At 33.0% G+C, this 26,458-nt stretch overlaps 3 protein-coding genes and 1 pseudogene across 3 annotated transcripts; 3 read left to right on the top strand and 1 right to left on the bottom strand.

Moving 5' to 3' along the window:
* Positions 1-7: 7 nt before the first annotated feature.
* On the top strand, positions 8-8,453 carry LOC134232728 (gamma-soluble NSF attachment protein-like). Its single transcript, XM_062714716.1, has 10 exons — positions 8-174; positions 2,520-2,587; positions 2,689-2,773; positions 3,476-3,493; positions 3,685-3,825; positions 4,072-4,138; positions 4,664-4,734; positions 5,588-5,746; positions 6,146-6,272; positions 7,095-8,453. Exons 1-10 carry the CDS (start codon positions 107-109, stop codon positions 7,236-7,238), a joined length of 948 nt encoding a protein of 315 aa, XP_062570700.1. The 5' UTR covers positions 8-106; the 3' UTR covers positions 7,239-8,453.
* Positions 8,454-11,845: 3,392 nt separating this feature from the next.
* On the top strand, positions 11,846-13,005 carry LOC134232741 (neuronal acetylcholine receptor subunit alpha-3-like; annotated as a pseudogene).
* A 1,890-nt stretch (positions 13,006-14,895) lies between these two features.
* LOC134232734 (acetylcholine receptor subunit beta-type lev-1-like) lies at positions 14,896-16,551 on the top strand. Its single transcript, XM_062714720.1, has one exon. It carries the CDS (start codon positions 15,068-15,070, stop codon positions 16,304-16,306), a length of 1,239 nt encoding a protein of 412 aa, XP_062570704.1. The 5' UTR covers positions 14,896-15,067; the 3' UTR covers positions 16,307-16,551.
* A 5,367-nt stretch (positions 16,552-21,918) lies between these two features.
* LOC134232715 (selenoprotein M-like) lies at positions 21,919-24,612 on the bottom strand. Its single transcript, XM_062714698.1, has 4 exons — positions 24,441-24,612; positions 24,276-24,346; positions 22,969-23,047; positions 21,919-22,555 (listed from the first exon to the last, which is right to left on the bottom strand). Exons 1-4 carry the CDS (start codon positions 24,546-24,548, stop codon positions 22,415-22,417), a joined length of 399 nt encoding a protein of 132 aa, XP_062570682.1. The 5' UTR covers positions 24,549-24,612; the 3' UTR covers positions 21,919-22,414.
* Positions 24,613-26,458: the final 1,846 nt, after the last annotated feature.

Here is a 26,458-nt window from a genome sequence, read left to right as displayed (position 1 = left end):
CTTTAAAGAATCGGGCTCGAGATACAGAGCATTTAGAGTATCCCCAGAAGACGAAAATTTTTAATCTTATGTTCATTGAATTTCTAAAATAGTAAACTAAAGAAGAATGTCTGGAGATGTTCAGCAGAAAAAAAATGCAGAAGGGAAGGCACATGTTCAGGCCGCTGAGAAATAGTATGTTTCTGTTCAATCATGTAATCGAAGTTTAAAAATTCGATGTCATATTTTCATATTGACCTGTTGACATGTTTTGTAACTTTTGTTTATGTATATTCATTAGTGTTCATTATTTTTTTTAAATGTTATCATACCTTAGCAAATATGAGATTAACTGTAACGTTATAAAAATGAATAACATAATAATAAGCTATGTGAATCTGGAACCTATAAACAGGATGAATCTGTCCTGCGAACTACTTGACTTTACAACATCTGAACATGTACAAAATATACTTGTTGTGGCATCTATATATACAGGTCCAGCACAATCTCCAGATTAAGCTGTTTAGCTTTTGAATAGCAATGTAACTCATTGTAACAGGAGAGGAGAAAGATGCAGCGGACCAGACTGGGATTTGAACCCGGTGTCATATAATATATTGAACCCCGCGATATTTTGAACCCGGGTTCAAAATATCGCTGCGAAATATTGAACCCCCCTATAAAATATTGAACCCGGGGTTCAAAATATTATGGCCATAAAATATTGAGTCCCCCTGTCCTTTTAATTGATGAGGGAGGGGGTTCAATATTTTATGGCCATAATATTTTGAACCCCCTCCCTTTAAAATTAAAAAGGGCATGGGGACTCGATATTTTTATGGCCATAATATTTTGAACCCCACTCCCTCTAAAATTTAAAAGGGCAGGGGGGTTCAATATTTTATGGCCATAATATTTTGAACCCCCCTTCCTGTAAAATTAAATGGGCAGGGGGACTCAGTATATTATGGCCATAATATTTTGAACCCCTACCTCTTTAATGAAAAAGGTAGGGGTTCAATATTTTATAAGGGGGTTCAATATATCGCAGCGAAAAAGTGAACCCGGGTTCAAAATATTATGCGATATTTCGAACCCGGGTTCAATATATCGCGGTATCAAAATATTATGCTACACCGGTCCCCCTGAATCTCCGGTCAGGTGCTCTACCAACTGAGCTATTCAGCCACCTGTGATCAAACCCGGCTGACCAACACATTTCTCCCTAATTAAATGTCTTTGGCCCCCAAAGACCCCAACCCAGGCTCATTCCTGACAGGCCTCTCACCTGTCAGTTCTAAGCATGGCACCAAATATAACGGGAGAGGAGAAAGATGTAGCCTGTACCAGACCGTGATTCAAACCAGGGACCCCTGAAACTCTGGTCAGGTGCTCTATCAACTGAGCTAACTGGCCACCGGCGATCAAACCCAGCTGACCGCCACATCATTATATAGCTTTATCTAGAATTTGTGTCAATCTACTGTAGTAAGCATGTACCTCTGAAACTTGTGCATAAATTTTGGATAGTTAGATAATCCAGGTTATTCCTGGTGTAATGACAGCTAAATGTGGCCTTTACTAATTCATAAACAAATTTTCATGTTAAACCAGTCAGTATGTGCAAGATCTGATATTTTCATTATACACCCCTCTTGAAAAGCGGGAGGGTCTATAGTAATAGGTATGTCCGTCTGTACGTCCATCTAGCTGTACGTCGGTCCATCCGTCTGTCTGTTATGCTTTGGGGTACCCATCTCTTATCTGCGACTCCTCTTATACCACTGAGTGAAATTTAATGAAACTTTCACAGAATCTTTATTACATATCGCCATTGTGAACCTCCTATTTTACTTTTTGATCTGACACATATTTTGGGTTTCCCGGCCACAGCAAAACATGGACATTGCCATTATAACCATATGGGAGGCGGGGTATCATTTAGTGAGCTCATTGCTCACAATACCTCTAGTTGTTTTTTAAAAACATGAATACTGTTTGCTCTACATGAAGGTCTAGTAATTAAAACACCAAGAGTTAGACTACCTTACTTTAACTTACATGTAGACAGTGTAAATAGTTAATGAATTATGCAATTTTGATCAACTCACTTATTTATATATGTACTGGATTCACATGTATTATACAATTATTTTGAACCATTTAGAAAGGAAAAAGTTCTAAAGGGTGACAACTCTTCTCAGATCTGATAATTTTTCATATATTTGTCAATTACTGCGTATGTATAAATTATCTTGTTTGCAACATTTTTATAATTTCATCTAAAAGAAGACAATGCAGATGAACTACTCGTTTGCTCCCTTGCATAATTTCATTGTCATATCTTAAGGGAAACAACTCAGGTGGCACCTGCACCTGGCATCTGAATCACTAAATCAATCAGTCTGAGATTTATTATATTATTATAAATGATAGTACATGTATATTGTATAAATATGTTAATATTTACTTTTATGTGATATTTATCTGTTTACATGATCTTGCATTAATGCTTTATTTATTTTTTTTTTCTATAGCATGAAAACATCTTTATTCAAGTGGAAACCAGACTTGGATAGTGCTGCTTCAGAGTACACAAAAGCAGGTATTTAAAACTTTCAAGAAAAACAAGTTATCATTTGCAGTGTATTATTCATAAGTTGAATATTTTAATTATAATATACACGTATATTATTTTAATTACAGCCACGTGTTTCAGAAATGCAAAAGCTTTTGCAGAGGCAAAGGATGCCTTCCTTAAAGCTGCTGATATATACAAACAGATGAATTCGTATCTTTTCTATAGTTACTTTATTTTTCTTTCATTTTTTTATATTCCATAAAACCAGAGTACACACACAGTGACACCATATTTTATTCAGTATATATTGAAATGCTTTATACTTTTACGGAGTGTCCAAAGGATGAGATCTGTAATCCAATATTATTTGTTAAGACCGATTAGAAGAAGTAAATTTTTGTTCTGTACAAGTAAATATTTCTAATGGAGAGAAGTTTTCTGAAACCCGATACTTGCCACAAGAGCAGGCTACACACTTGGAGAATATTGTCATTCCTCTGATTCAAGAACATTTGGAGATACCATATAAGTGGAAATTTTAGCGAGATGCAAATTTAGCAATTTGTCCTGAAAGACTGGTAATCTATTTTTAGCGAGATGCTATTTTAGCGATTTTAAAATGCATGTTAAAGAAGTTATAACAAATAAAATGCAATTCGTTTTTAGTTATATTCAATTTTAGTGATCTCGGCACCCTCGCTAATAATGCCAAAATTAAATCCTTGCTAAAAATTCTACTTATACGGTATTCATGCTCAAATTTGCCCCCATTTCAATGGACCATTCTCAGAAACATTATATTTTCACACACAAAGCTTATTGAAAAATTTGTGATATATTTTTTTGGAGATATAAGATTTATATATAAAGACTATTTTAATATTCTGCTTTTATTTTTCTTAACACTTCCAGTATATTTAATGCAGCAAAGTAAGTTATGTTGATTTTACAGCCATTTGAAACTTTAAGAAATTTTATGATTATTTTCTTTCTCTCATCTTTATATTTAAAAGTGTAACTTTATTTTAAATATAATTTCAAAGAAAGTCTTTCATTCCTTTAGAGAACTTTGAAGAGAAAATTATTTGAGCCACATTTATATAGATGTAATATCATTTTAGGATGATGGAGCAGGCAGGTCTGTTGTGTAAAGAGTTTAAGGACGTTGAAGGCTGTGTGAATTTACTGGAGCGGGCAGCAGATCTTTTCCAGCAGAACGGGACAGCAGACACAGCGGCATTGACTTTAGACAGAGCAGCAAAGTATGCCACATTCCTGTCTGTGTGTTAATACCAGAATATACAAGTATTAAAAACTTAAAAACTGTCTTTGTTAGTTGTTTTACTAACATTTATTGTTTTGAGATAACAGTAGTTGTACAAAGTTATTCTAGATCATGAGTTAAGAGACAAGAGTAAGAATCACTGTGATGAAAATGCTGGTATTTACTCCCTTACACATGTATGTTATGATATTTTGTATGATTTCTTTGTTTTTGTACATTGTAGAACTATAGAGTTAAACTACCCAGAGAAAGCAGCTGAGTTATATGACAAAGCTTGTAGTATATCAGAGGTAAGATTTCCTTTACAGCTTAAAACCAATTCAGTCCAAAGAATTTCAGTTTTAGTGCATATTTTTGACTCAAAATCCAGAATCTTTATGTAAACAATTAGACAATTTATAAATGAATGAATTTAAAAAGAAAAAAGGGAAAAATATTTTAGTACACAAATTAAACCATTAAAAATGACATAAATAAACTATTGTGAAATGACAAATTTTTATCGCTAGTGTTTTATTTTTTCATTGTTGTTGTATGAAGAGACCCTAAATAGCTGTGTCCTCCACAAAATCAAAAAAAGTTTCAATAATAAGTTTCATGCTATGGTCTTCATCATACACTTAATCAAAGCTCCAAAACCATTTTTTTTCTTGAGCCACAAAAAATGACCACATGATAATAATTGATTGTACAGTAGTTTACATCCTTTATTCTGCATGATAGGTTTCATTTCTTCTATAATTAGGTGTATATAAATATTCCTAATGTTTTAGTAAAATCACTTCATTTGATCTATTGATTTATGATCATTTTAGTTGGAAGACAAATCAAGACAGTGTGCAGAGTTTGCAGGAAAAGCAGGGAGATTATTTGTCAGAGCAGAAAAGTGAGAGAATTTTCAATATCACTCTTAAAAGCTCAGTCATAAATCATGCTAAATTTACCAAAAAAAAGGGGGGGGGGTATAAAACGGTTTCATAGTCAATAAATTAGGTCAACTGAGTAAACTATAGTTTACAGACAGTAACTTGTAATAGATGATGTTAATGTATACTGTAAATGTATTACATTTGGCTGTATATTCTTTTTGGAGGAAGAAAACTTCTGCTAATTCAAGTACACGTACAACACTAAGTGTTTTGCACATATAAACATGAAAAGAACATCAAGAATTAAGCTATAAATCAAATCCACGCTAACTTATTTAAGAATCAATCTCTGCTAAATATCATACACACTAAATATAATACATTTACTGTATTTTTACATTTATAAACCATATTTAACTCATAGATTGTGATAGCAAAACACTTTTAATCTGATAAATACTGTTTCACAGTTTGTAAACTATGATTACAACTCTCTACATGTAGTTGCAAATTCTAATAATACATGTAGTTTTAGGTTGTATGGTTATAGTTTAATTGCCAAGTTCACAAAATTATGAAAAGCATAAGTTGACATTGAGGCATTTTTTTGGAGGTGTAAATTTTCTGAGAAACTATAATTCACAACTCTTAACTAAAGCATAGCCATTGGTAGAGTTATTCATAAATTGGTACAGCTCATCCTTATTAAGATTTCGTTATGCAAGGATTTTTTTTCATTGATTGATGAAAATGTGTTACTTCGATCTTGATATTGAAAATAAATTTTTCAATCAGTTTAAAGCAGATCTAACAGTAAGTGAAAGAAAAAATGACAAAACATGTTAAAATCTTTTTCTTTTTCAAATCCAGGTATGATTTAGCTATTGAAGCTTTAAAAAGGGAAATAGAATTTCACCATCAGACCGAAAACTTTCCTATGATAAACAGAGTGATACTGGGAATAGTGTTGGTGCACCTACAAAATGGTGACCCAGTGGCTGCAGAAAACTTCTTCACAGCAGCATCAAAGTAATTTCTTACCTGTTAATTAATTATAAAGATGTATATGAAAGGCAAATGTAAATAATTTGTCATGTAAACCTTTAAAAAAGAAAGAAAAGTTGGATCTTAGTTCAAATTTTTAGGGATTATCACAATATTTCAAAGAAACCATGGAATTGATCTTGATTGTAATTTTTGAACAATTTTTCAACAAGTCAAAAGAGACTGCATACATGTACCTGTATTCAGAATTGAATAATTATGAATGTCTTCATTAATGTCACTGAATTCAATTTCCAAGTTAAATGTTTATGGAAGAGTCAACTAAGGAGACATTCAGCTTTATATAAGAAACATTTCTTTAATTATCTCATTGAATTAATTTCTTGATGTAAGCAAGCATTTTTATGCTCTTTCCTTTTGCAGCAAGGGAACAGGCGAGGATGAGTTCATTCAGGGGGCAGATGAATTAATCCGAGCATTTAATGACGGAGATGAAGAAGAAGCCAGAACAATACTATCGAGACCCTTTGTTAAATTTATGGACAATTGTGTAAGTAAATTGAAATTAGATTTATAACAGGTATTATTATTATATAGACATGCCTTTGCATGTTTGTTAACTAGAATCTAATTGGCTAGGATGCATAAACATTCTGTTTCCCTCAGCATAAATCATAATCACACTTAACAATGGGCATCAAATAAAAAATCTGACATACCTATTACTAAAGCGCATACAGTTGAATTTTTCAACACATTAATTGTTGTTTGAAAACAAGGTAAATGAATAAGATGGTGATTTTGTTGGAACAAGGTGCTTTGATGAAAACAAGAAACAGAAAAAAGGTTTGCAAATGCAGAAATTGTTGATAAATAATTATTTTCTTATACACGTTCCAAATAATCATTTGAGGGGCTGGTGAATCTTATTCAAATTTTAGTTATTAAAAAATTAAGAAGTAAAAGAATTTAAAATCTCTTTAAAAACTAGGGAATTCATGACATTCTCAAACAACAGAAATTCAGTAAAACATTATTGTCTTTATTGACAATGCTTAAAACCATTGTCAGCCTCTGACATTGGTTATCCTTTAGAGTGTAATTTTCAACTGTTGCCCTTTAAAATATGCACTATTCATTATCCTATTAAGACAGGTTGCATGATTATTTAAAAATTTGAAGTGCTTCTGTAAATGTCTAGAAAATTTCCAAGCACTTTTATTTGATAGAATATTTTCTACGAAGAATAAAAATTGTTTCATTTGTTGATAAAACTGTACATTTTCAAAAGATTAATTGTACATAGTATATTTTAATATTCATGACAATAATAAAAGATGTTACCATATAAACACATCTCTTTTTATTGTAGTTTGCAAAGATAGCCCGAGGACTTGTCATTCCTGCAGGAGGAAGTGGAAGGGTGGGTGTGGTCAAGAATGAAGCAGCCAATGACACATCAGGTCAAGGGGCACAGCTCGCAGATGATGAATTGGAAGAGGGAGGGTTGTGTTGATGAAATTGACCTTTGTCTGTTAATGATTCCATACTTTACACTTTCTCTTTTCAGAGAACATGCAAACTAGTACCTATAAATAATATGTTGTTATACAAATAGTTGTACCATTTTAATGCAAATGAAATTGTTTATTTTTAAGTTATTTTGTTGATAAATTGTATCTGTTTTTCAGTTGTGTGATATTTCTAAAACATATTTCTGTGTGAAGGTTCTTCAATGATGCGCTATAGTTGTGTGATCAGGTCATTATAATGATTGTTCCTGTTTTTGGATGCATGCAGGCAACTAGTAGAACAGGATATTTGGTTTGGGATTTGGAATGGAAGGGGTAAGAGGAGTGGAAGATCCATGGTACAGTTTAAGTTCATTAATAACTTAATATTCCAATTTTTACATTTTTCTATATAAGATTGGTATTTAACTTTTAAATGAAGTTGTGAAATTTTTTTGACAACAGCCTTTTCATGTTTACTATATTTATTATTGGAGATGAAAACAATATTTCCTTATTTAGAATTACTACTTCATAGCTCGCCTGAGCTAAGAGTTCAAGTGAGTTTTTCTGATAACAGATTTTCAGGCATCTGTAACCTGTTGTGTATTCTGTTTAAGCATTACAGATTTTCAACATTTTCTCCAGAAATGTTGAACTTGTGTCCCATTTTCGTCTTGAATGGAACATTTTTGTTATCAATTTGAATAATTTTTAGATTGTTATGAAATGAAAATATAGAATTTTTTACATTTTCAAATTTAAAAAATGATCAGAGGAGATGTACTTTTTTGATACATTAAGTGTAATTTTCCTCTTGAAATCCTGGTTTCCATTGGAAATCTACTGTACAACATTCGATCAACTCGATACAAAACCTAGGCACATTGTGGTAGAATACACAAAAGGAACTGCATACTGTTTCAGTTAGTGTACTAAAAATACCGAAATGTCTATTGAATTTAAAACAGATATACCTTAGTAAATTATTCTAAATACACATGCAACTTAACTGCCTCAATACAAGGGATTTTTTTGATATTTGTTTAGTACATGTATTTGAATCTGTTTGCTGTAAATCATGTTAAAGGCATATTTGTGAAAAAGACATGTTTACATGTATTTTCTTTAATTGATTTATGTGTACATCTTCAGATTTTTCTTTTTGATTACAAGTAGGAGATTATAACTTATAATTAAATGTGCAATAAAATTTTATCAAGCAATTGCTGTACATGTATGTTATTTGATTGATGAAAAATGGCTCCAGAGTTGCCGATTGAATATTGCAATTGATATTTTAAGCATTTTATTGTTATTGTTATGCTACATACCATTACATAATTAAGTTATTAGTAAGTGTGCTATTTGAAAATTGAATTAGGGCAATAACATCAGGTTTTAAGATCAATAGGAAGACAAATGCAGTAGAACAAAACAATGGTTCCAGATCTTACAAAATTTAAGTCATCTTTAATTTCGTCTAAAGACATACACTGTAGGGTTTCATTAAGTTCATTAAAAGCATTCTCCCGAATTTTCATACATAAACCACTGTAGAGTTATAAGAAGAGAGAAACTAAGCAGAGTTTGACAAAGAAAAGGAGATAAAATTGCACTGTTGGGGGGGGGGTATAGTTTTAGTTTGCGTTACCCCTATACACCTTGGCTTTTAGACATTTTCTCTTTATTCAAAGTAAAGTCTAGGGAAGAAATTATTGTAATGATAACACTAGACATCTGTGCCTCTGAGGTATTTGTACCATGTGATATCTCTAACGTGCAGTCTTCTGGTATGCAGGGAGTTTTATCTGAAAAAAGAAAACATTTGCGCTGGCTTTAACTCGACATACAGATAATCGATGTATTATTAATTAAAAATAGTTACTTTCATTCATATGTTGATTCGATACATCCAGTGAACTTGAAATTAAAAACACCACAGAGTCTGTTAGATATAAATTTGGAGGGTTTACTGAGTGTAGATGATAATGACCAACTAGCAACTAAACATTTTGACAAACGAGATGGTTTCAATTTTTCCACTGTCAACTTTCCTTATTTCTGTTGTAATATCTTGCTATCAACTACACATGGTATTTGCATCTCCCAGCTCGATACTCAAGATCATGCTCCTAGTATAATCGGTTTTTAACCGAGACAGGTTACTGACAAATAAGGTGATGTTACTTGTAAGGGATTTCAACAACTTCGTTTAAAGTCAGCATTTTGTAAATTTTATTTCGTTAAACTGACTTGTTAGCAGATATAACTCATCTTTGGGTCGTATTTTGGCTGACATGTTTCAAACCAATTGTTAGTTTTTTAATACTGAATTGACTGTGGAATGTTCTGTCTTCCTGATCAACGCATAGGGCTCGTGGCGGGTGTGACGGTCCATAGGGGATACTTACTCGTCGTATACACCCGACCCCAGGCCTGGAATTTTCAGGGATCTACGTTTATGCTCTTTTCACAAATTTCTATTACTAGTATTCAAAGAATTTTTTTTAGATCGAATCTTCAACCTTTTCATCTGTACTACATTAAACAAACGTTTTGTATGTGTGCAGAGTATTTATTAATGGTCATATTTTCAGTCAGCCCCTCCCGCTTTTTTTCAAATAATCTATGGTCATTAATTGGATAAAAAGTATGATTTAAATGCTAAAAGTGGCCTTTATTTTAATTATGAGTGATGAGACATGACAAGAGTAGTAATGGAAAATCTAATTCAGAACTGCAGTAGCTTCATTATTCTGTATTCAAAAACAATTGCAATTTAAGCAAGTTTTAAGTTAAAACTTTATTTATGAAAATATTTGATATCTGTGCGACTGATCAGATGTATATCTCCGGGTTACTGATACATATGTATGACACGCCAAATTCACAAAAATCAGCTAAACATAGTTTCACAGTCGATAAACCAGGTTTATCGGTTGTAAACTATAGTTTACGGACTGTAAACTATAGTTAACAACGTTAATCTATATTTTACATCCGTAAACCATAGTTAACGCGATAATCTATGTTTCACAACCGTAAACTATACTTAACACTGAAAACAATCATTTGCGATTGCAAAACATAGATTATCTGATAAATACAGTTTCACGATTTGTAAACTATAGTTAAAAAACCGTTAACTATAGTTAACGATCTGATAAATATAGTTTCACGATTTGTGAAACTATGATTAACAACTCTTAACTATAGTTTACGATTGTAAACTATAGTTTACAAACGTGAATCTATGTTTATCAACAAAATCTATTGTTAACGCTTATTACAGACAGATAAACTTAGATTATCATTCGTAAACTATAGTTAACAACCGTTAAATATAGTTTTACAGATGTAGTTTGTTTGTAAACTATAGTTTACAGTCGATAAACCTAGTTTATCAAATGTGAAACTAGGTTTATCTCATTTTTGTGAACTTGGCGTGCCATAGCAAATGATTGTTTTCGTTGTTAAGTATAGTTTACGGTTGTGAAATGTAGATTATCCGTTAACTATGGTTTACAGACGTAAAATATAGATTAACGTTGTTAACTATAGTTTACAGTCCGTAAACTATAGTTTACAACCGATAAACCTAGTTTATCAATTGTGAAACTATGATTAGCTCATTTTTGTGAATCTGGCGTGCCATATATGGCATGCCAAATTCACAAAAATGAGCCAAACCTAGTTTCACAATTGATAAACTAGGTTTATCGACTGTAAACTATAGTTTACAAACCGTAAACTATAGTTAACGATTCGTTAAGTATAGTTTTCATTTGTAAAACTATATTTAACGGTTGTTAACAATAGTTTACGAATGCTAATCAAAGTTTATTTGTCTCTTATAAAACGTTAACAATAGATTTTGTTGATAAACATAGATTCACGTCTGTAAACTATAATTTACGATTGTTATCTATAGTTAAGAGTTGTAAACCATAGTTTACAAATCGTGAAACTGTATTTATCAGATAATCTATGTTTTGCGATCGCAAATGATTGTTTTTGGTGTTAAGTATAATTTATGGTTGTGAAACATAGATTATCGCGTTAACTATGGTTTACAAATGTACAATATAGATTAATGTTGTTAACTATATATAGTTATCAGTCCGTAAACTATAGTTTACAACCGATAAACCTAGTTTATCGACTGTGAAACTATGTTTTGCTCATTTTTGTGAATTTGGTGTACCATATGATGTTCCTTTGTATTTGCAAGTACTAGATCTGATTTCTCATGTTACATTAACAAAATCAAGTTAGATATCAACAACTGGGTACTTAAGTTAACCTACAAATTCTAAACCTTTTGTCTCTTCTGTAGTTTTTTGATCTGTGTTATTTGCATTGTAAATTGAGACGAAACCCATCAAGGCCTTTAAATTGGGTTGCTTTTATCGAACCAGGCTTAATTATACTTTCATAATTGTCATTATGATTAACTTTGTTTTTTTAATCGATTAAATTTGGGGGAAATTTAGCGTTTTTACGTGACTGTGCATATATTGAAATGTGTTGAGTCAGATTGCTACATGAAAGTCTAGTTACATGTAAGTTAACACTGGTCATGGTTACTGTTAAAAACACGATTTGTGCGATGATTCTTTGCTGTCTTTTAAATATTATAGAGTCTGACTGCCAACAAACAGAATATTTACGAAATATTCTACAAGAGCTATTTGAAACAAGAAAATATGACAAGAGGATAAGACCAGTACAAGATGTGTCCGAATCAGTTGTTTTAGACATTTCAATGATTATCTCGGGGGTTAATTTCATCGATGAGAAGTCTGGGGTGTTTTCTACTACGGGATTCCTGGAAGTTACATGGAAGGATCATTTCTTGAGCTGGCAACCTGAAGTGTTCGGAAATATAACCAATTTCACCTTACCTCAGAGTAATATTTGGATACCTGATTTGATTCTTCGAAATGGTGTGAAGGAAATTAAACCAATGGGAGGAGATTTTTACTATATTGTATTAAATTACACTGGGCAAGTAACGTGGTGGCCGTATCAAGTTTTTGAGGCACGTTGTGAAGTCGATGTTATATATTTTCCTTTCGATGCTCAAACTTGTGAGATGATTTTCACCGTTTGGAACCACGACAGAAACATGGTAAAGATTGGAAGTCGATCTTATTTGGGGTTATTTGATTATTATGAAAACGGGATATGGAAAATATTTTCCAACATGACTTCCGTGGAATTAGATGGATCAGAAATGTTTTTCAACCTCATATTTTCTTTCAATTTACGGAGAAAATACATATTTTATGTATGGAATTTGATAACTCCACTGCTTTTCTTAGGAATTATGAAGATTTTTGCATTTTTAATTCCAGCAGAAAGCGGAGAAAAAGTTTCCTTTGCAATAACTCTTTTTCTTGCATATGGTGTGTTTCTTAACTCGATAACTTCTTCATTACCAGAAAATTCAGATTCGATTTCTCTCACTTGTGTTTACATGGAGATAGAACTTGCATTAGCGGTACTGATTGTTCTAATTTCGAGCTTACAAGGGAAATCTGTCACCGAGATCAACACATTAAATTGTCAAAGCGTGAAATTTGGTTTATAAAACGTTTGAAAAAAGAATCTTCAGAAAAATTTATCGAAAGAGCAGACGTGGGCGAAATAGATTGGACAATACTATCATCTGCTATAGATAAGCTCATGATAATTTTCTTGATTGTCCAAGAGAGTTTTACTTTTTGTATATTTTCTACCGTGATTTATACAAACACTTACAAATAAGTAAAATGTAAGATTTAGATATAACAGTAGAAGCAATTTATCATTCATTATTTAATTAATAAAAATCAATATATCCCTTTTAAATAGATTTTTTCATTTTATTTGTATAAACAAAATAATGAAAAAGGTTGGTAAGACTAGAGAGGGATATGATACATAACTTTTCGACCAAAGATTAGGAAAGTGTTTTTTCTTCTTTCCACATGTACATGTACATGTAGTTTTTTTTTTTAAGGCACTGAACCCGGTGTATTAGTGCCATGCATTTTCAAAGTTGTTTATTCCGTTGGTAAATCAATTTTAAACTTGGATTTTTCCAATTTATAAATCTCTACTTTTTACTTTTTAATGTCGGTAATCCCAGCTTAACAGTTTCGCTCCTGACTTTTCCATCTTTTAGATAGCCCATCTTTCTTTCTTCAATAATTCAGAAGTTAAAAAAGAATCAGACAGATTACTCAATCAATGTAGTGGTCACAGCTGACAAAGCAAGGAACAGCATTTTCTTTGTCAGCAGGCTCAATTATTATTATAACTGTAATTTGGAGGAACCTGGATTTAATTCTGTAGGTGATTATTCAATAAATCATAGTTCGCTTCTTATGAGGAAATTCTTTAAAAAAGAATGTCAGTTTTAAACATTTTTAATATTCTTAACAATCATAATGAATTTGAATCACCATACTTATAAACCGAATTCCAAAGCTATATAAAATTCATTACAAAAAAAATGCGTAGCGGGTTCTAGTACTTAAAATATTCTACCAGACTCTTTTACTCTTCACCAAAATGTTAACAGTGGACGAGAAATTTCAAGGCCATTGAACAACAAAAATCCGAAAAAATGATATTTAAACACTCTAGAAACCCTTAAAAATTTGAAATCGCATTTATTTTTCTAAAACGTAAGAATTTTCAACACTTTGGACAACCAAAGTCGAACAATTGGAAAAACGTGATGAGACAAGGTGATCAACATTTCGCAAATTGATATCGTCAGCTAATGTGTAATCTGTCGATAAATGTTTATATTGACTGATGGTTTTTATACATTTTATAAGGCCATTATTTTCACACTGAATTGGCTACAGATTTTCCCCTTTATCTGATCATGACAAGAGCACTGGAGGTGTGACCGGTGAACAGGGGGAGCTTACTCCTCCATGTTACCTGATCCCACCTCTTATATCTTTAAGGTTTATTTTTGCTCTGCCTCCAATATGCTTTGACTTTTTTAAGACACTTATTATTTCATACTTTTAATTTCCATTTAATATCACTAAGTGCTTTTTATCAATATAATTAAAATTAGATACTTTGATCGGCCCAAACTATATCGCTAGCGTGTTTTTAAATTTATCAATGTAATGCAATATAAAAAAAAAACCAAATAGTTTTGGTGTCAGTAACCTTTTGTTTAATTTCACTTTTTTGAATATATATGATTTTTATAATAATATTTAAATTATGTATAGTGAGTTTTAAAGAGGTCGTGGCCATTTTTAGACTATTTTGATCTCAGAAGAAGAGCTCCATATAAAGATGTAATAAAATGATCAAATTTTAAAGCTAAAATTTATGAAATTTTTCTTTGCCAAATGATAGTTGACAGTTTAAGATATCATATCCCAAAATTTAAGTTATATCTGGTGGTTAATAAAAAAATAATTAGTTGACCCCCTAGCTTCCTTAATTCAAGATGTTTCTATTTAATTGAAAATGCGATTTGTTTAATGGGGAACGATGTACACTAAACGTATTAATAATTAATGAGTCATCAACTATAGACAATGGAATTGAATTTATTCCTACGGGTACAATTGTACTGTTGAATGAGTCTTCATTACTTAACCATTTAAAGACATAACGTGATTCTGCAAATAGTGTTCATTATTTATGATATCGAGGTTCGTTCGCAGTAAAATCCCATTTTGTTTCCGGAGCATCGATCGAAAGCTGTCCACTTATCTCAGGTGCTGCCACCCAGTATATTATTTAATGTTTTAAATTTTAAACACGGAGATATAAACCTCAGGGAGAAAAATAAATCCCGGAAAAAGAAATGCATTTTGTAGCGATTTGGTTCTTTGTGATGTTAGAACTAATGTCCACACACATATGCAACAGTAAGCTGACTACTGGGTTAAAAGATTTGCTTTATGAGAAATTTACTGTAGAAGGATACGACAAACGAATCCGACCCGTCCTGCACCAGGGACTGACGCTGGATCTAGATATAAGTCTCCGATTTTCTGGCATCAACTCCTTGGACGAAGTCAAGGGTGTTTTCACGACATCTGGATTTTTAGCTTTGGAATGGTATGACAGTTATTTATCTTGGGATCCAGAGTTATATGAAAATATCACTGAGATGTATTTACCACAAAACGAAATTTGGAAACCAGATTTGGTGCTAAAAAACGGATTCAAATCGTTCAGCGAAATGGGAGGACCATTCTATTACGTAATTGTAGAACATACTGGACTAGTTCTTTGGTGGCCATTTCATGTGTTTGAGACCAAATGTCTCATTGATATCACATACTTTCCTTTCGACAGACAAACTTGTAATATAACACTGACAATTTGGACACATTCTATCTACGAAGTCAACATATCTGATAGCTACGATGGACTGGACTTTTACGAGTATATCCCAAATAGTGTTTGGGCGATAGACTCCTCGTCCCACCATGTCAATACCGGTTCTGGAGAGTCGGAAGTGACGTTTACCTTCAACCTCAGTAGAAAACCTGGATTTTACATTCTCAATCTGATACTACCCATTCTTTTTCTTGGTAAACTCAACCTCGTTGTATTCTTGATACCAACACAAAGCGAAGAGAAGGTTGCGTTCTCAGTTACTATTTTCTTGTCATTCGCCGTTTTCCTTAATGTTCTTGACTCCTCACTTCCAAAAAATTCAGACAGCACATCTTTGCTCTGTTTGTATCTTGTTTTAGAATTAACCATTGGCGTGGTCATTCTCGTAATAACAGCCATACAAGTTCGATTTTGTCATAGAAACCCGTCTATTCCCTTTAATAGTTTTCATCGTAAGTTATTAAGGCTATCAAGATGGTTCAAATGTTGCAAAGGTCATAGTATCGACAATGAAAATGAAGTAACCAAGTTGGAGAACATTAAGAACCCGGAAGGCGCAATTGAACCAATATCTTCACCGGAAACCGACTGGACCGCTCTGTGCACCGCCATTGACATCCTGGCTTTCCAAACATTGCTTGTTATTCAGCTGCTTATCGTGGCCATTCTTGGCATTACAACCTATGTCAAAAGATAGCTGTTTCTGTATTAACAACGTTTGATTAATATTGGTGCACCCGCGAACGGGTTATCAATTTTATCGAAAATTTTCAGTAAATATAAATTACTTATAATAACATTATTATCAATTGTGAAACCTTTTAACATAATTATGCATGAAATATAATACAAATTGTATCATGAACTGCATTTGATCTTTAATGTTATCCAAAAAAAAAAAAAAAGATAAAATAATGAAATGTTACTTCCCGGGCAACATCACTGAAATATCGAAATCTCTAATGTAATATACAGTATGTATACAGACTTCATATTTTACTGTCTCTCAATCAGTATAATAAATTTAGAGAAATAAATCTGAGATTTATGTTTTTATTACAATCTCTTGATGATTGTTGGACTTGTCATACGGTATTGTGATTTGGATGGCAACAGATGCGCAACGAAGTGTTTTCTCTGTAGTCACGTAAAGCAACCTTATGTCTGTATATATTCACAAGTTGTCGTGACTTATTCGTACAGAATGATGCTTAACATTTTATTTCCCAGAGAGATTATATCCAGGTTTTGTCATTTAAATCATATACATGTATCAGTATAACATAATATGCCAATGTATGAGTCAGGGTCGTCGCTGTGTTTCTGGAAAGGAAAATGCAGGGGTCTGGGATGGGTATTCCCTCACTAATAAATCTATGAAAATATTTATGAGTGAGTATACATGTTGTTATTTAGTAGGTTCTGGTATATTTTGAGTGCCTCTTCTTCTCGATAATGTAGTAAACAAAATACAACAATATAATTTTAAAATATGTCAATATAGGGATTTCAATTGGTTGTCATTTCGACTTACCGCTCTCGATTGCATTCGGTACAAAGAAAAATGTTTTTGTGTAGTAAGTCATCAAAAAGTGGTGTAAAGAGCCTCCTTAAGCTTTAAAATGATTTCATCTTTTTAGTCCCATTGGCTTTAGAGTTCTGTGAATTAAAAAAAAAAGAACTATATCATCTACTTATAAAAATTTGATTTAAACATTTTTACACAAAAAATTGTAACTGTATTAAGAAAATTCTGTTTTATTTCAAACCATATTGTAATGAATGTTTTCCTATCTACATTAATAAGATGAATATCACATTAGTTGACAGAGATTCTTTTTCCCATCATAAAAGATGAGTTAAACGATTGAGTCGAAGTTTGCTGGGCCATATCTCGGGCGTTCATACTCTGTGTGTTTCATTTTTATGTTCTTCGTTCACTCATGCAAACATCAACATTATCTTCATGGTACAACAGGTAAGTATACATGTATACATACAAGATATAACAGTACCTTAAAGTTCTATCTGAAACTGTTCGACTGAAGAGATGATATCGGCCATGTTGTACGTTTTAATAGTATACAGGGCAAGAACCCTACATACCATTCATTATATACCTGATAGTGAAATACTGAACAGTCTATCATCAATGTGTTTAGTTAGTTGAAGAAATCAACTGGTCAACAAAAATTTCTAGCTGAGGACTTAATAAACATATTCAGCTTTTATAAATTTAAAATTTTATAACATTAAAATGGCAAGGCTATTTGAAATATTTAAAATTTGAAGAAAAAAAAATTACTAGCTTATCACTATATATTTTTTAAAAAATTTAAGCTGTATACAGAAATCAACAGGCCAGATCAGATCAGTAATCTTAATAAAACATTTTGTGAGAAAAGCATAAGCTCTAGAAAACTTTTGACCAATTTGCTAATTTGGATTTAGATCCTTTAGCAGCTTAGAAAACACTTTATTTATTAAATGAGCTAACTACTATCGATCAAGTTTAATTGTTACTGACATCAATTAATGCAAGTAAGCCTGTTACTTGGATTAGAAATGTTAAAGAATAACTGCATCCCAAGGATTACATAGAACAAACTAAATTTAATATACTGAATGTTGGATCTTTCACGATGAGGAAAATCCGAAGCTCAGACAATTCGACAGCCCAATGTCGTCCATTCCAATTAGCATTACAATGGATAGTCCTTATAAGAGTCAAAATGGGAGAAAGTCTAATATTTTCTTTGAAATTCCCACATCAAATATGTGTAATAATTTAGATTGCCATGACAAAATCATTATACTGAACGGTTTCTTTTAAATGTATGAGTTATAATGAGTAGTCCCATTTCATTGATTGATTGTATGTTGTTTAATGTCCCTCTCAAGAATTTTTCATCAAATGGAGACGTCACCACTTGCCGGTGGAGACCTATACTCGGCACTTACGGCCATTGAGCAGTGAGGATTCTTTTTCGTGCCAGCATCTACTGCAGGGCATCGGTTTATACAGTTTCATTCGCAGTACCGGTCTCCGCTAGCCGCAGAACGTTTTATATATTAGTCTCTGACCATAACGCTACAGATCCTGTAGTGCTAAAAAATGCAATTTACGGCACAAGATTATTTGCGCACTTTGGGGGAGAATTTCCCAACTTTTCAGCATTGGTCAATCAACTAGCTTTTACTCCCTAATTCTAGACACATTCTTTAACCAATCTGTGTATTTTATCCATCTCCCAACCCTATATGGTCGTCTCTACCGGCGATAAACTCGCTTTATTTTCAGCAATCCAAAAAAGAATTCTAATCAAGCGAGTTTATCACTTGAGTTTATAACTTATAAAGACGACTATAAAGGATTTGGAGGTGGATAAAATAATTATACAAATTGGTTAAAGAATGTGTCTAGAATTAGGGAGTAAAAGGTAGTTGGTTGACAAATGCTGGAATGTGGAGAAATTCTCCCCCAAAGTACGCAAAACATCTTGCGCCGTAAATTGATCCTTTTTGCATTGCGGGATCTGTAACGCTGTGGTCAAAGACTAATATACAAAGCCATAACGCTACAATTCTGCAGGTACGGTCTCCACGTCCCAGAGTGAGATTCGAACCCGCCACGTAAGGATTAACTCCTTACTTCGCGACTCTAGAACACACGCTTTAGCCACTGCGCCACGCGGGCGATTTAGTCCCATTTGAAGAAACCATACAAACTACAAATGATTAGAAAAAAACAATTGTCAAAGTAAAAATTTAGAATCTACACTACCTCAGGTAACTTTACATTTATTTTTATGGCCACTGATTTTGGAGAATATTATTCTTTAAAAAATCCTATATACATATTTCAATGTAAAACATTGAACATTTCAAGGCTCTACCATGGGCATTAATTTGAAAAGATTGGGATCATAATTACCCAACACCATAATCAAGATTTTTATGTGGGCGTCAACCTCATTGCCCAGACTGAATTTCACTAACTCGCTGCCTAAGTGACCATAACTTTTAGAATATGACCTTGAGCCAAACACACCTCATTCTTAGATGTAAGGTGAAACTTTTTTGCAATAAATCCATAATCAAGATTTTTATGTGGGCGTCAACCTCATTGCCCAGACTGAATTTCACTAACTCGCTGCCTAAGTGACCATAACTTTTAGAATATGACCTTGAGCCAAACACAACTCATTGGGTGCGTTCAGAGTAATTCCAATGGTACCATCACCTTTTTGCCAATGGTAACAATTTGTACCGTTGGTACCATTGGACCCCTATGTACTCTGAACGATTTTTGGGTAGAGTTTGCCTAGGAAACTCTGTTACCAATGCTTGCAATGTGTATCACAGCGCTTGGAATGATTTGAATCTCATGGCACCATTGGTGTACCATTTGTGACATTGGTATATACCATTGACATTTGTTAACAATGACAGATTTCTTAAAAGAAAATGTCAAACCAAGATTATTATTCTTGCTTCGTGCATCATTTTGCAGCAAGAGAATGCTTTCAGAAATACTTTTGTAGTACAGTAAAGTACTTTTCCAGAACAGAATTTTTCTTCAACTTGTATTCCGAATTGTCAACTGTAAAATTATTAAATCAATAAAATTTTTATTCTACATTAAAAATTGAAATTTATTAAAATAAAGATTCTGAAACTTTCAGTCAAGAAAAATCACATTTAAAAAAGACGTTTCACACCTATATACACAGAGTTGATGAATATAGGTGTGGTAAAAACATTACAATGATTTGTTACTTTTTCAACTTTTTTCCCCAGGGAAAACTTTCATAGAATAATCTTGTTATTAATTTTATAGATAGAAAACGATTTATAGAGTAAAAATGAACTCAATTATTCATAAATTTTTAAAAAGAATCGACAAATAAGCAACATGTTAACTATTTGAATTTACCAAATACAGTCCGGTCAACCTAGAGATCTCTCGGGTTCTCTGTTTAGTAGGACCGACTTGATCAGTACCCGCCATTTTGTTTGACGTCATTAAAAAAGTTACCATCGCTAACAGAGCTCTAGTTCGTCTGCAGGGGCCCACTCGATTTGGACCCTTCTAGAAGCAGAGGGGAATGTTGGAAGGGTTGGAATATGTATGTCTAAATCAAGTGTTCAGAAGGATATTGAATAGGATGGAATATTATCTGCAATGTTTTGAATTACTGCAGTTGTTGAATTTCAAGAATTTGAATCTGTTTTTTAAAGCATTAAATGTTAGTTCGAAAGGGAAACTTGAGATAATTAAGAGTGGAAAAATTAATTTAATATAATAGTATTGGGAATTTTTTTTTATTTATGTAAAGAAGATTTAAAACATCAAGTGTTTGAGACAGAAGAATATTAAAGAGCATGTAAAAAAATAAAATAATTATGGTCAAATCAGGGACCTATTTATGGCTCAAATCTGCACCTCATATTACATGGTAAATTATGAAACTGTGTTCAATGGTTGATTCTACTGCAATTACATAACAGAAAAAAATGCTTCTCAACAGAAGTACCCTTCATACATGATAAAAATACATTTTGCAACTGTATTGTGTTTTAAGTTTGGTTTATTTACAATAATAAAAATCCCCCAAGTTTTCACCAAACCGCTTGACGCCATATTAGAATGCTATCCTTCAGCTATCCTTCCATCTCTGACGTGGAAGGCTGAGAAGGCCTTCTAAGTCTACCCTACCAAACCAATCAAGCAGACAGAATGGTTATTCTGGAATAAGAAGAGTCCCAATCGAGTGGGCCCCAGAAAAATCTACCTATGGTAAATTTTTTCGGCAAACATTGGTACCATTGGCATACCAATGGTAAGAAATTCTACCAGTGGTAACTTTTGTCAGCCAACGGTAGTACTCTGAACGCACCCAATCTTAGATGTAAGGTGAAACTTATTGCAGTAAAGCAACTGATTTAGGACACAATGCCGGTACTTGTGACAGTCATGCAAAAATTAATTTAAATGATAATCTCTGTCATTTTTATATTTCCTGAAATATTTATTCTCATTAAGCATTATGATTGTTAAACAAGTTGAAAGGAACTAATTCATTACTTCCCTCAGTAAACGTCTTTGTTTATACATGTGTATCACTTATTGGAATGATTTGAATCTCAATATCAGCATTTCCAAATTTCATTGCTTCATTTTGCCTCTCTATGTAATCTCAGTTATGTTAATCTACATGCAAAACGTCTACACACCAAATGCAGTTATTAGCATGTGAACCTTTGTGACAGTAACAAAAGGGGAAAGAAATAATAACAGCTACAAAAAAAAGATACAGACATATTTATTGCATACTCATAAATCCAGATCAAAAACAAACTTTTAAACACAGACAGTTGGGACTTCCGTTAGTGACCTGTAACTTTTGGACACTGACATCATTAAAACTGAATCTGTGTTCAGAGTTCAAAAAAGATATGGACTTAAGCTCCAATTCTCTAACAAATATAACATCTTCAAACTTTCAAACCAAGACATACATATCACTGGGTTATGTAATGTATTTAAAGACAAAAAAAATATCTTTGAAAATAGATCAGTTTTGGTTTGGGACCTTTATTGCAAAAATTGCAGTAGTATATAAAAAAAGAGCACTAAATATTGTATTTACTTCAGGTTAAAATAATGTTAACGTCATTATATCATCATAATCATACCAATTAAAACTTAGAGCATTTCAAATCATGCAGTTTTTAAAAATTTAAACAAATATCAAAGGTAAATAAGCAACATGAATTCAAGACAGTTTAAAATGGAACTAAATTAGAGCTCTTCCTTTTTAATGTAGGGACCTTCCTTAAACTCCTCTGGGACTTCTTCACTTGCTTCTGATTTCTTATAAAATCCCCTCCTCTGCAACAACCCATTACATTCCCCTCTGTTTTTATGCTCTAAATTTATTCTCTGTTAAAAAGAAATTGCATAAATGAAAATGAATGGTATTTATTAGTTTGTTTTTTAAATTAAATTCACCTCATACCTATGTAAATATAATTATGTCATAATTTACTTGAAGTCAAAACTGTAGTGAATCAAAAAAGGCTTTGGTTTTTTTTTTTAAAAGTTGAATAGCATTACTTGGAGGCAACACAAAAAAGGAATTATGTACAACGTAGACATTATCCATGGTAGTTCAAAAGAAAATAAACTGTTTCCTAATTTGTGAAGAATCTTAATAATGTAAAAATTTGTGCACAAACTACATGCCTTTGAGACCCTTTAATTGTGGGTAGGGTGGGGATTACCCTTAATTTTTGTTAGTTTGAGTAAGGTGATCTAATGGCCTGTGCCATTAACCATGTGTATTGGATATTTACCTCAATCTCATTGTCTTCTTTACCATAAAGTATCAATTCAGGAGGGGCACCACCAACCTTCTTAAATTCTACATTATGACTGCACAGTGTTAAGGTTAACAAGCTGAAATTACATGTACTCTCTACGGATATGAAAGTAGATATTGAAAAGAATTCAACTATGGCATCACTATGTCTTGTTTGTTGAATATGCCAGTTCATTAAAGACAGTTTGAAACATGGGATTATTTATGCAAAACAAGGTCTGTTTATTGGGTATCCAGGTCAAAACAACTAGTAAAAAATGTGGGACAATTTGCCATAAATTGGCAAAGCCCCTTATGCTTGAATTATCTTATGTTTCCAACTGTTGTTAGTAACTGGTATAGATACCCAACAAACTGCACATTGATTCCTTATGTTAACATTCATATGTGAAATAAAATTGTAATTGAAAATTAAGTCCATTAGGAGTTAGGACTGATATACATGATCATCTTCAAACACCCTCTGTCCACTGACCTGAGATGTAATGACAGCCCTCAAAACTTGACATGCATACATACACATGTACGGCATAAAAAAGTTTTAGCTGGCAATTTTACGCAACAAAAAAAGTGATTAATGCATGGGGAAAAATTTAAACCTTGGCATATTTTTGATTTTAAAGAATATTATGAATGAACCATCAAAGGACTGGACTGTGATCCACCATTGAATAGATTAAAAGTCCTCTGCTATCTGATAAAACAAAAAGCAAAAAAAAAAAAAGAAAAACAAAAAGAAAAAAAATTGAGGTACAGGTACATTTAAGTATTCTAAGAACTATGTGTAGATCCATTGGAATTTCTTACCAAACAGAGCCAGTTTTGTGTTTATCACTATGTATGTAAATCCTGTTCTCTGCCTTCGGGAAATACATTGAAAATCAAATCTAAATCTTTTATCAGATGCTTTCCTTAAAATTGCACTTGAGTCTTACTGAATATATCTGACAATATACACACATGATGTAGTATTGTCAGTGCTAATATTTAATAGCAAATGGCTGCTGCTGCTGAAGAAAGTATTGTATCTGGAAAGGAGGAATATACAGCGGACCAGACCGGGATTCGAACCTGGTCTCGTCCACTGTGTCTTTCTCCTATCCAGTTACGTTTGGTGCCCTACAATGCCCCAGGAACTGACAAATTAGAGGCCTGCCAGGGAAGAGCGTGGGTTGGGGTCTTTAGGGAGCCCCAGACCTCTAATTAGGTAGGAATGTGGCTTATTAATCAGGTGTTATAAGTATACCATAAATACAGAAAAAATAACATCCAAAAGGATACAACAGAGGGAGATCTTCATAAATGAACTTCTTCACCTCTGGTAATCTGTTCAAACGTCATCCACCACAGCTCTGACAAGATAGAAAAAAAAACTTTGATCATGCAAACCAGATATTAGAGGAAACTCGAAATGGAAAAAGAAAATAAAAGTTATTTTTTATTTACCTCGACGACTGCCCTATAAAACTCTTTTGGCTCCTCGTCTGTTGCAAATATACTATGGGTTATGACACCCAAGACTAACACAACTCGCAAGACAGACATGTTGAACATGACTGTTTTACGTACGACGTGTCACGCACCTGTTAAATCTTGCGGATTCCCTCGGGAATTTTCTGGAAGGGCTGACTAAATACAGCTTATTTGTTTGCTAAACGCAGCAGTGAGCATTTCTTGTGTTTCTTAAGGTTCATAAACCCTCTGCTCACTCTTATAAAATGTTGTCTGAACCTTGATGATTTTTCAAAAGAAATGTATTTTATAAGTAAAGTACAAACAATTATAGCATAGCTATAACGTTAGACCTAGTTTATATTTCACGTTTTATATCGTCAAGGGTCCTAATTCGGTGGGGTTCCTAAATCGGTGGTATTTCCTGTTGGGCACGCGCGTTTTCTTATAGAGCGAGATCTGACGTCATCGATTTTTGCGTAGTGTTTGTAAACACAAAGGCTTATGACACTGTGAAAAAAAACTCGAAATGTCAAGGAAAAGTGTAAGTAAATACCTGTTATTGTCACATTAACGTAAAATACCATATTTTCTTAATGCTAAAAATATCTAAATGTAATTACCTTCTAAATATAGATTTTTAAGCAATGATAAATCGAGATACATACTGTAGACGCAGCTTACCGTCTGCGCCTTCAAGTCACGTGACTGTCATGTGGCTACCATAATTAAGTAGAAATACAGAGGATGTCCAAAAGTTAGTGTCCGTTATATGTTTTTGAGTGTTTTGACAAATATAGTTGTCTTGGTTTATTGTTAGAAATTAAACAATTACATAGAAATTAATTCAGAAATCTAAAGAAAGCTAGTAAAGTATATATAGTATCATGTAGAATGAATGAATGAATAAATAAATAAAATAAATAAATGAATGAATAAATAAATAAATAAATAAATAAATAAATATTTTATTTCTTTATAGATTGCATCAGATAAAATAACAAAAAAATACAGACCCTACTCCCCAACGTCTATGACGAATGCCTATCATGCAATTAAGGAGCATCGAATGTCTGTATGGAAAGCAGCTAGGGTATACTGTGTTCCGGAAACCACACTTAGACAAAGAGCATTAGGGAGAGTTGACCCTGAAAAATTAACATCTGGAGTTTCTCCCATTCTTTCCCAAGAGGAAGAAGCTGCATTGGTTGAACATTTAAAGGTAATGGCCAGTTGTGGGTACGGATACACCAGAACAGAAGTGGTAAACATGGCCTCAGAATATGCCTGCAGTTTGCAGAAACGTGATAGAGATCATCCGTTTTCAATGAAATGGTTCAAGGGCTTTATGCAGCGGTGGCCAGAACTTAACGTTTCAAAGCCTCGAGCATTATCGGCTGCCAGGGCAAAGTCAACTTCGGAAGAAGTAGTCTCAAATTACTATCGTGAATTAGAAACCATTCTTAAGAAGTACGACCTAGTCGATAAACCTCAGTGCATATACAACATAGATGAAAAGGGGCTACAAACAGAACACAGAACACCCTGTATTGTGGGTTCTAAGATGTCAACAACACCTGCTATAACATCGCCCAGATCTTCTACAGTAACTGTCATAGGTTGTGGCAATGCGTTAGGCACACAGATGCCTCCGTATTTCATTTTCCAAGGGGCTCGAATGAGACAGGAATTGATGGATGGTGCAACGGAGGGTGCTCAAGGCACAGTGACAGACAGTGGTTGGTCGAACTCTGCAGTCTTTCAGACTTACTTATCTGAACATTTTCTTAAATATGTTCAAAGACCAAATGAAAACCAACCCATCCTCATTCTTTACGATGGACACAAATCACACATCAATCTAACGCTTGTTGACTGGGCAAAGCGACACAATATTGTTTTATTTGTTCTCCCTGCCCATACCAGCCATGTACTACAACCTCTTGACCTTGGATGTTTCGGCCCATTTCAAAAAATCTATAATGCAGAATGCCATAAATTTTTACGCGAAA

The sequence above is a fragment of the Saccostrea cucullata genome, unplaced genomic scaffold (genome assembly GCF_032062105.1).
Source record: "Saccostrea cucullata isolate Sc308-1 unplaced genomic scaffold, CSIRO_AGI_Scuc_v1 ctg366, whole genome shotgun sequence".
NCBI classification, from domain to species: Eukaryota; Metazoa; Mollusca; class Bivalvia; order Ostreida; family Ostreidae; genus Saccostrea; species Saccostrea cuccullata.
The sequence above is the reverse complement of the archived record's forward strand: the minus strand, read 5'-3'. Positions and strand labels throughout refer to the sequence as shown.

Excerpts from the sequence above, each read along its gene's own strand:
- LOC134232734 (XM_062714720.1), top strand. The coding sequence starts at position 15,068 with ATGCATTTTGTAGCGATTTGGTTCTTTGTGATGTTAGAACTAATGTCC.
- LOC134232728 (XM_062714716.1), top strand. The coding sequence starts at position 107 with ATGTCTGGAGATGTTCAGCAGAAAAAAAATGCAGAAGGGAAGGCACAT. Across the intron at positions 175-2,519 it reads GTTCAGGCCGCTGAGAAATA|CATGAAAACATCTTTATTCA; the intron begins GTATGTTTCTGT and ends TTTTTTCTATAG. Across the intron at positions 4,735-5,587 it reads TTATTTGTCAGAGCAGAAAA|GTATGATTTAGCTATTGAAG; the intron begins GTGAGAGAATTT and ends TTTCAAATCCAG.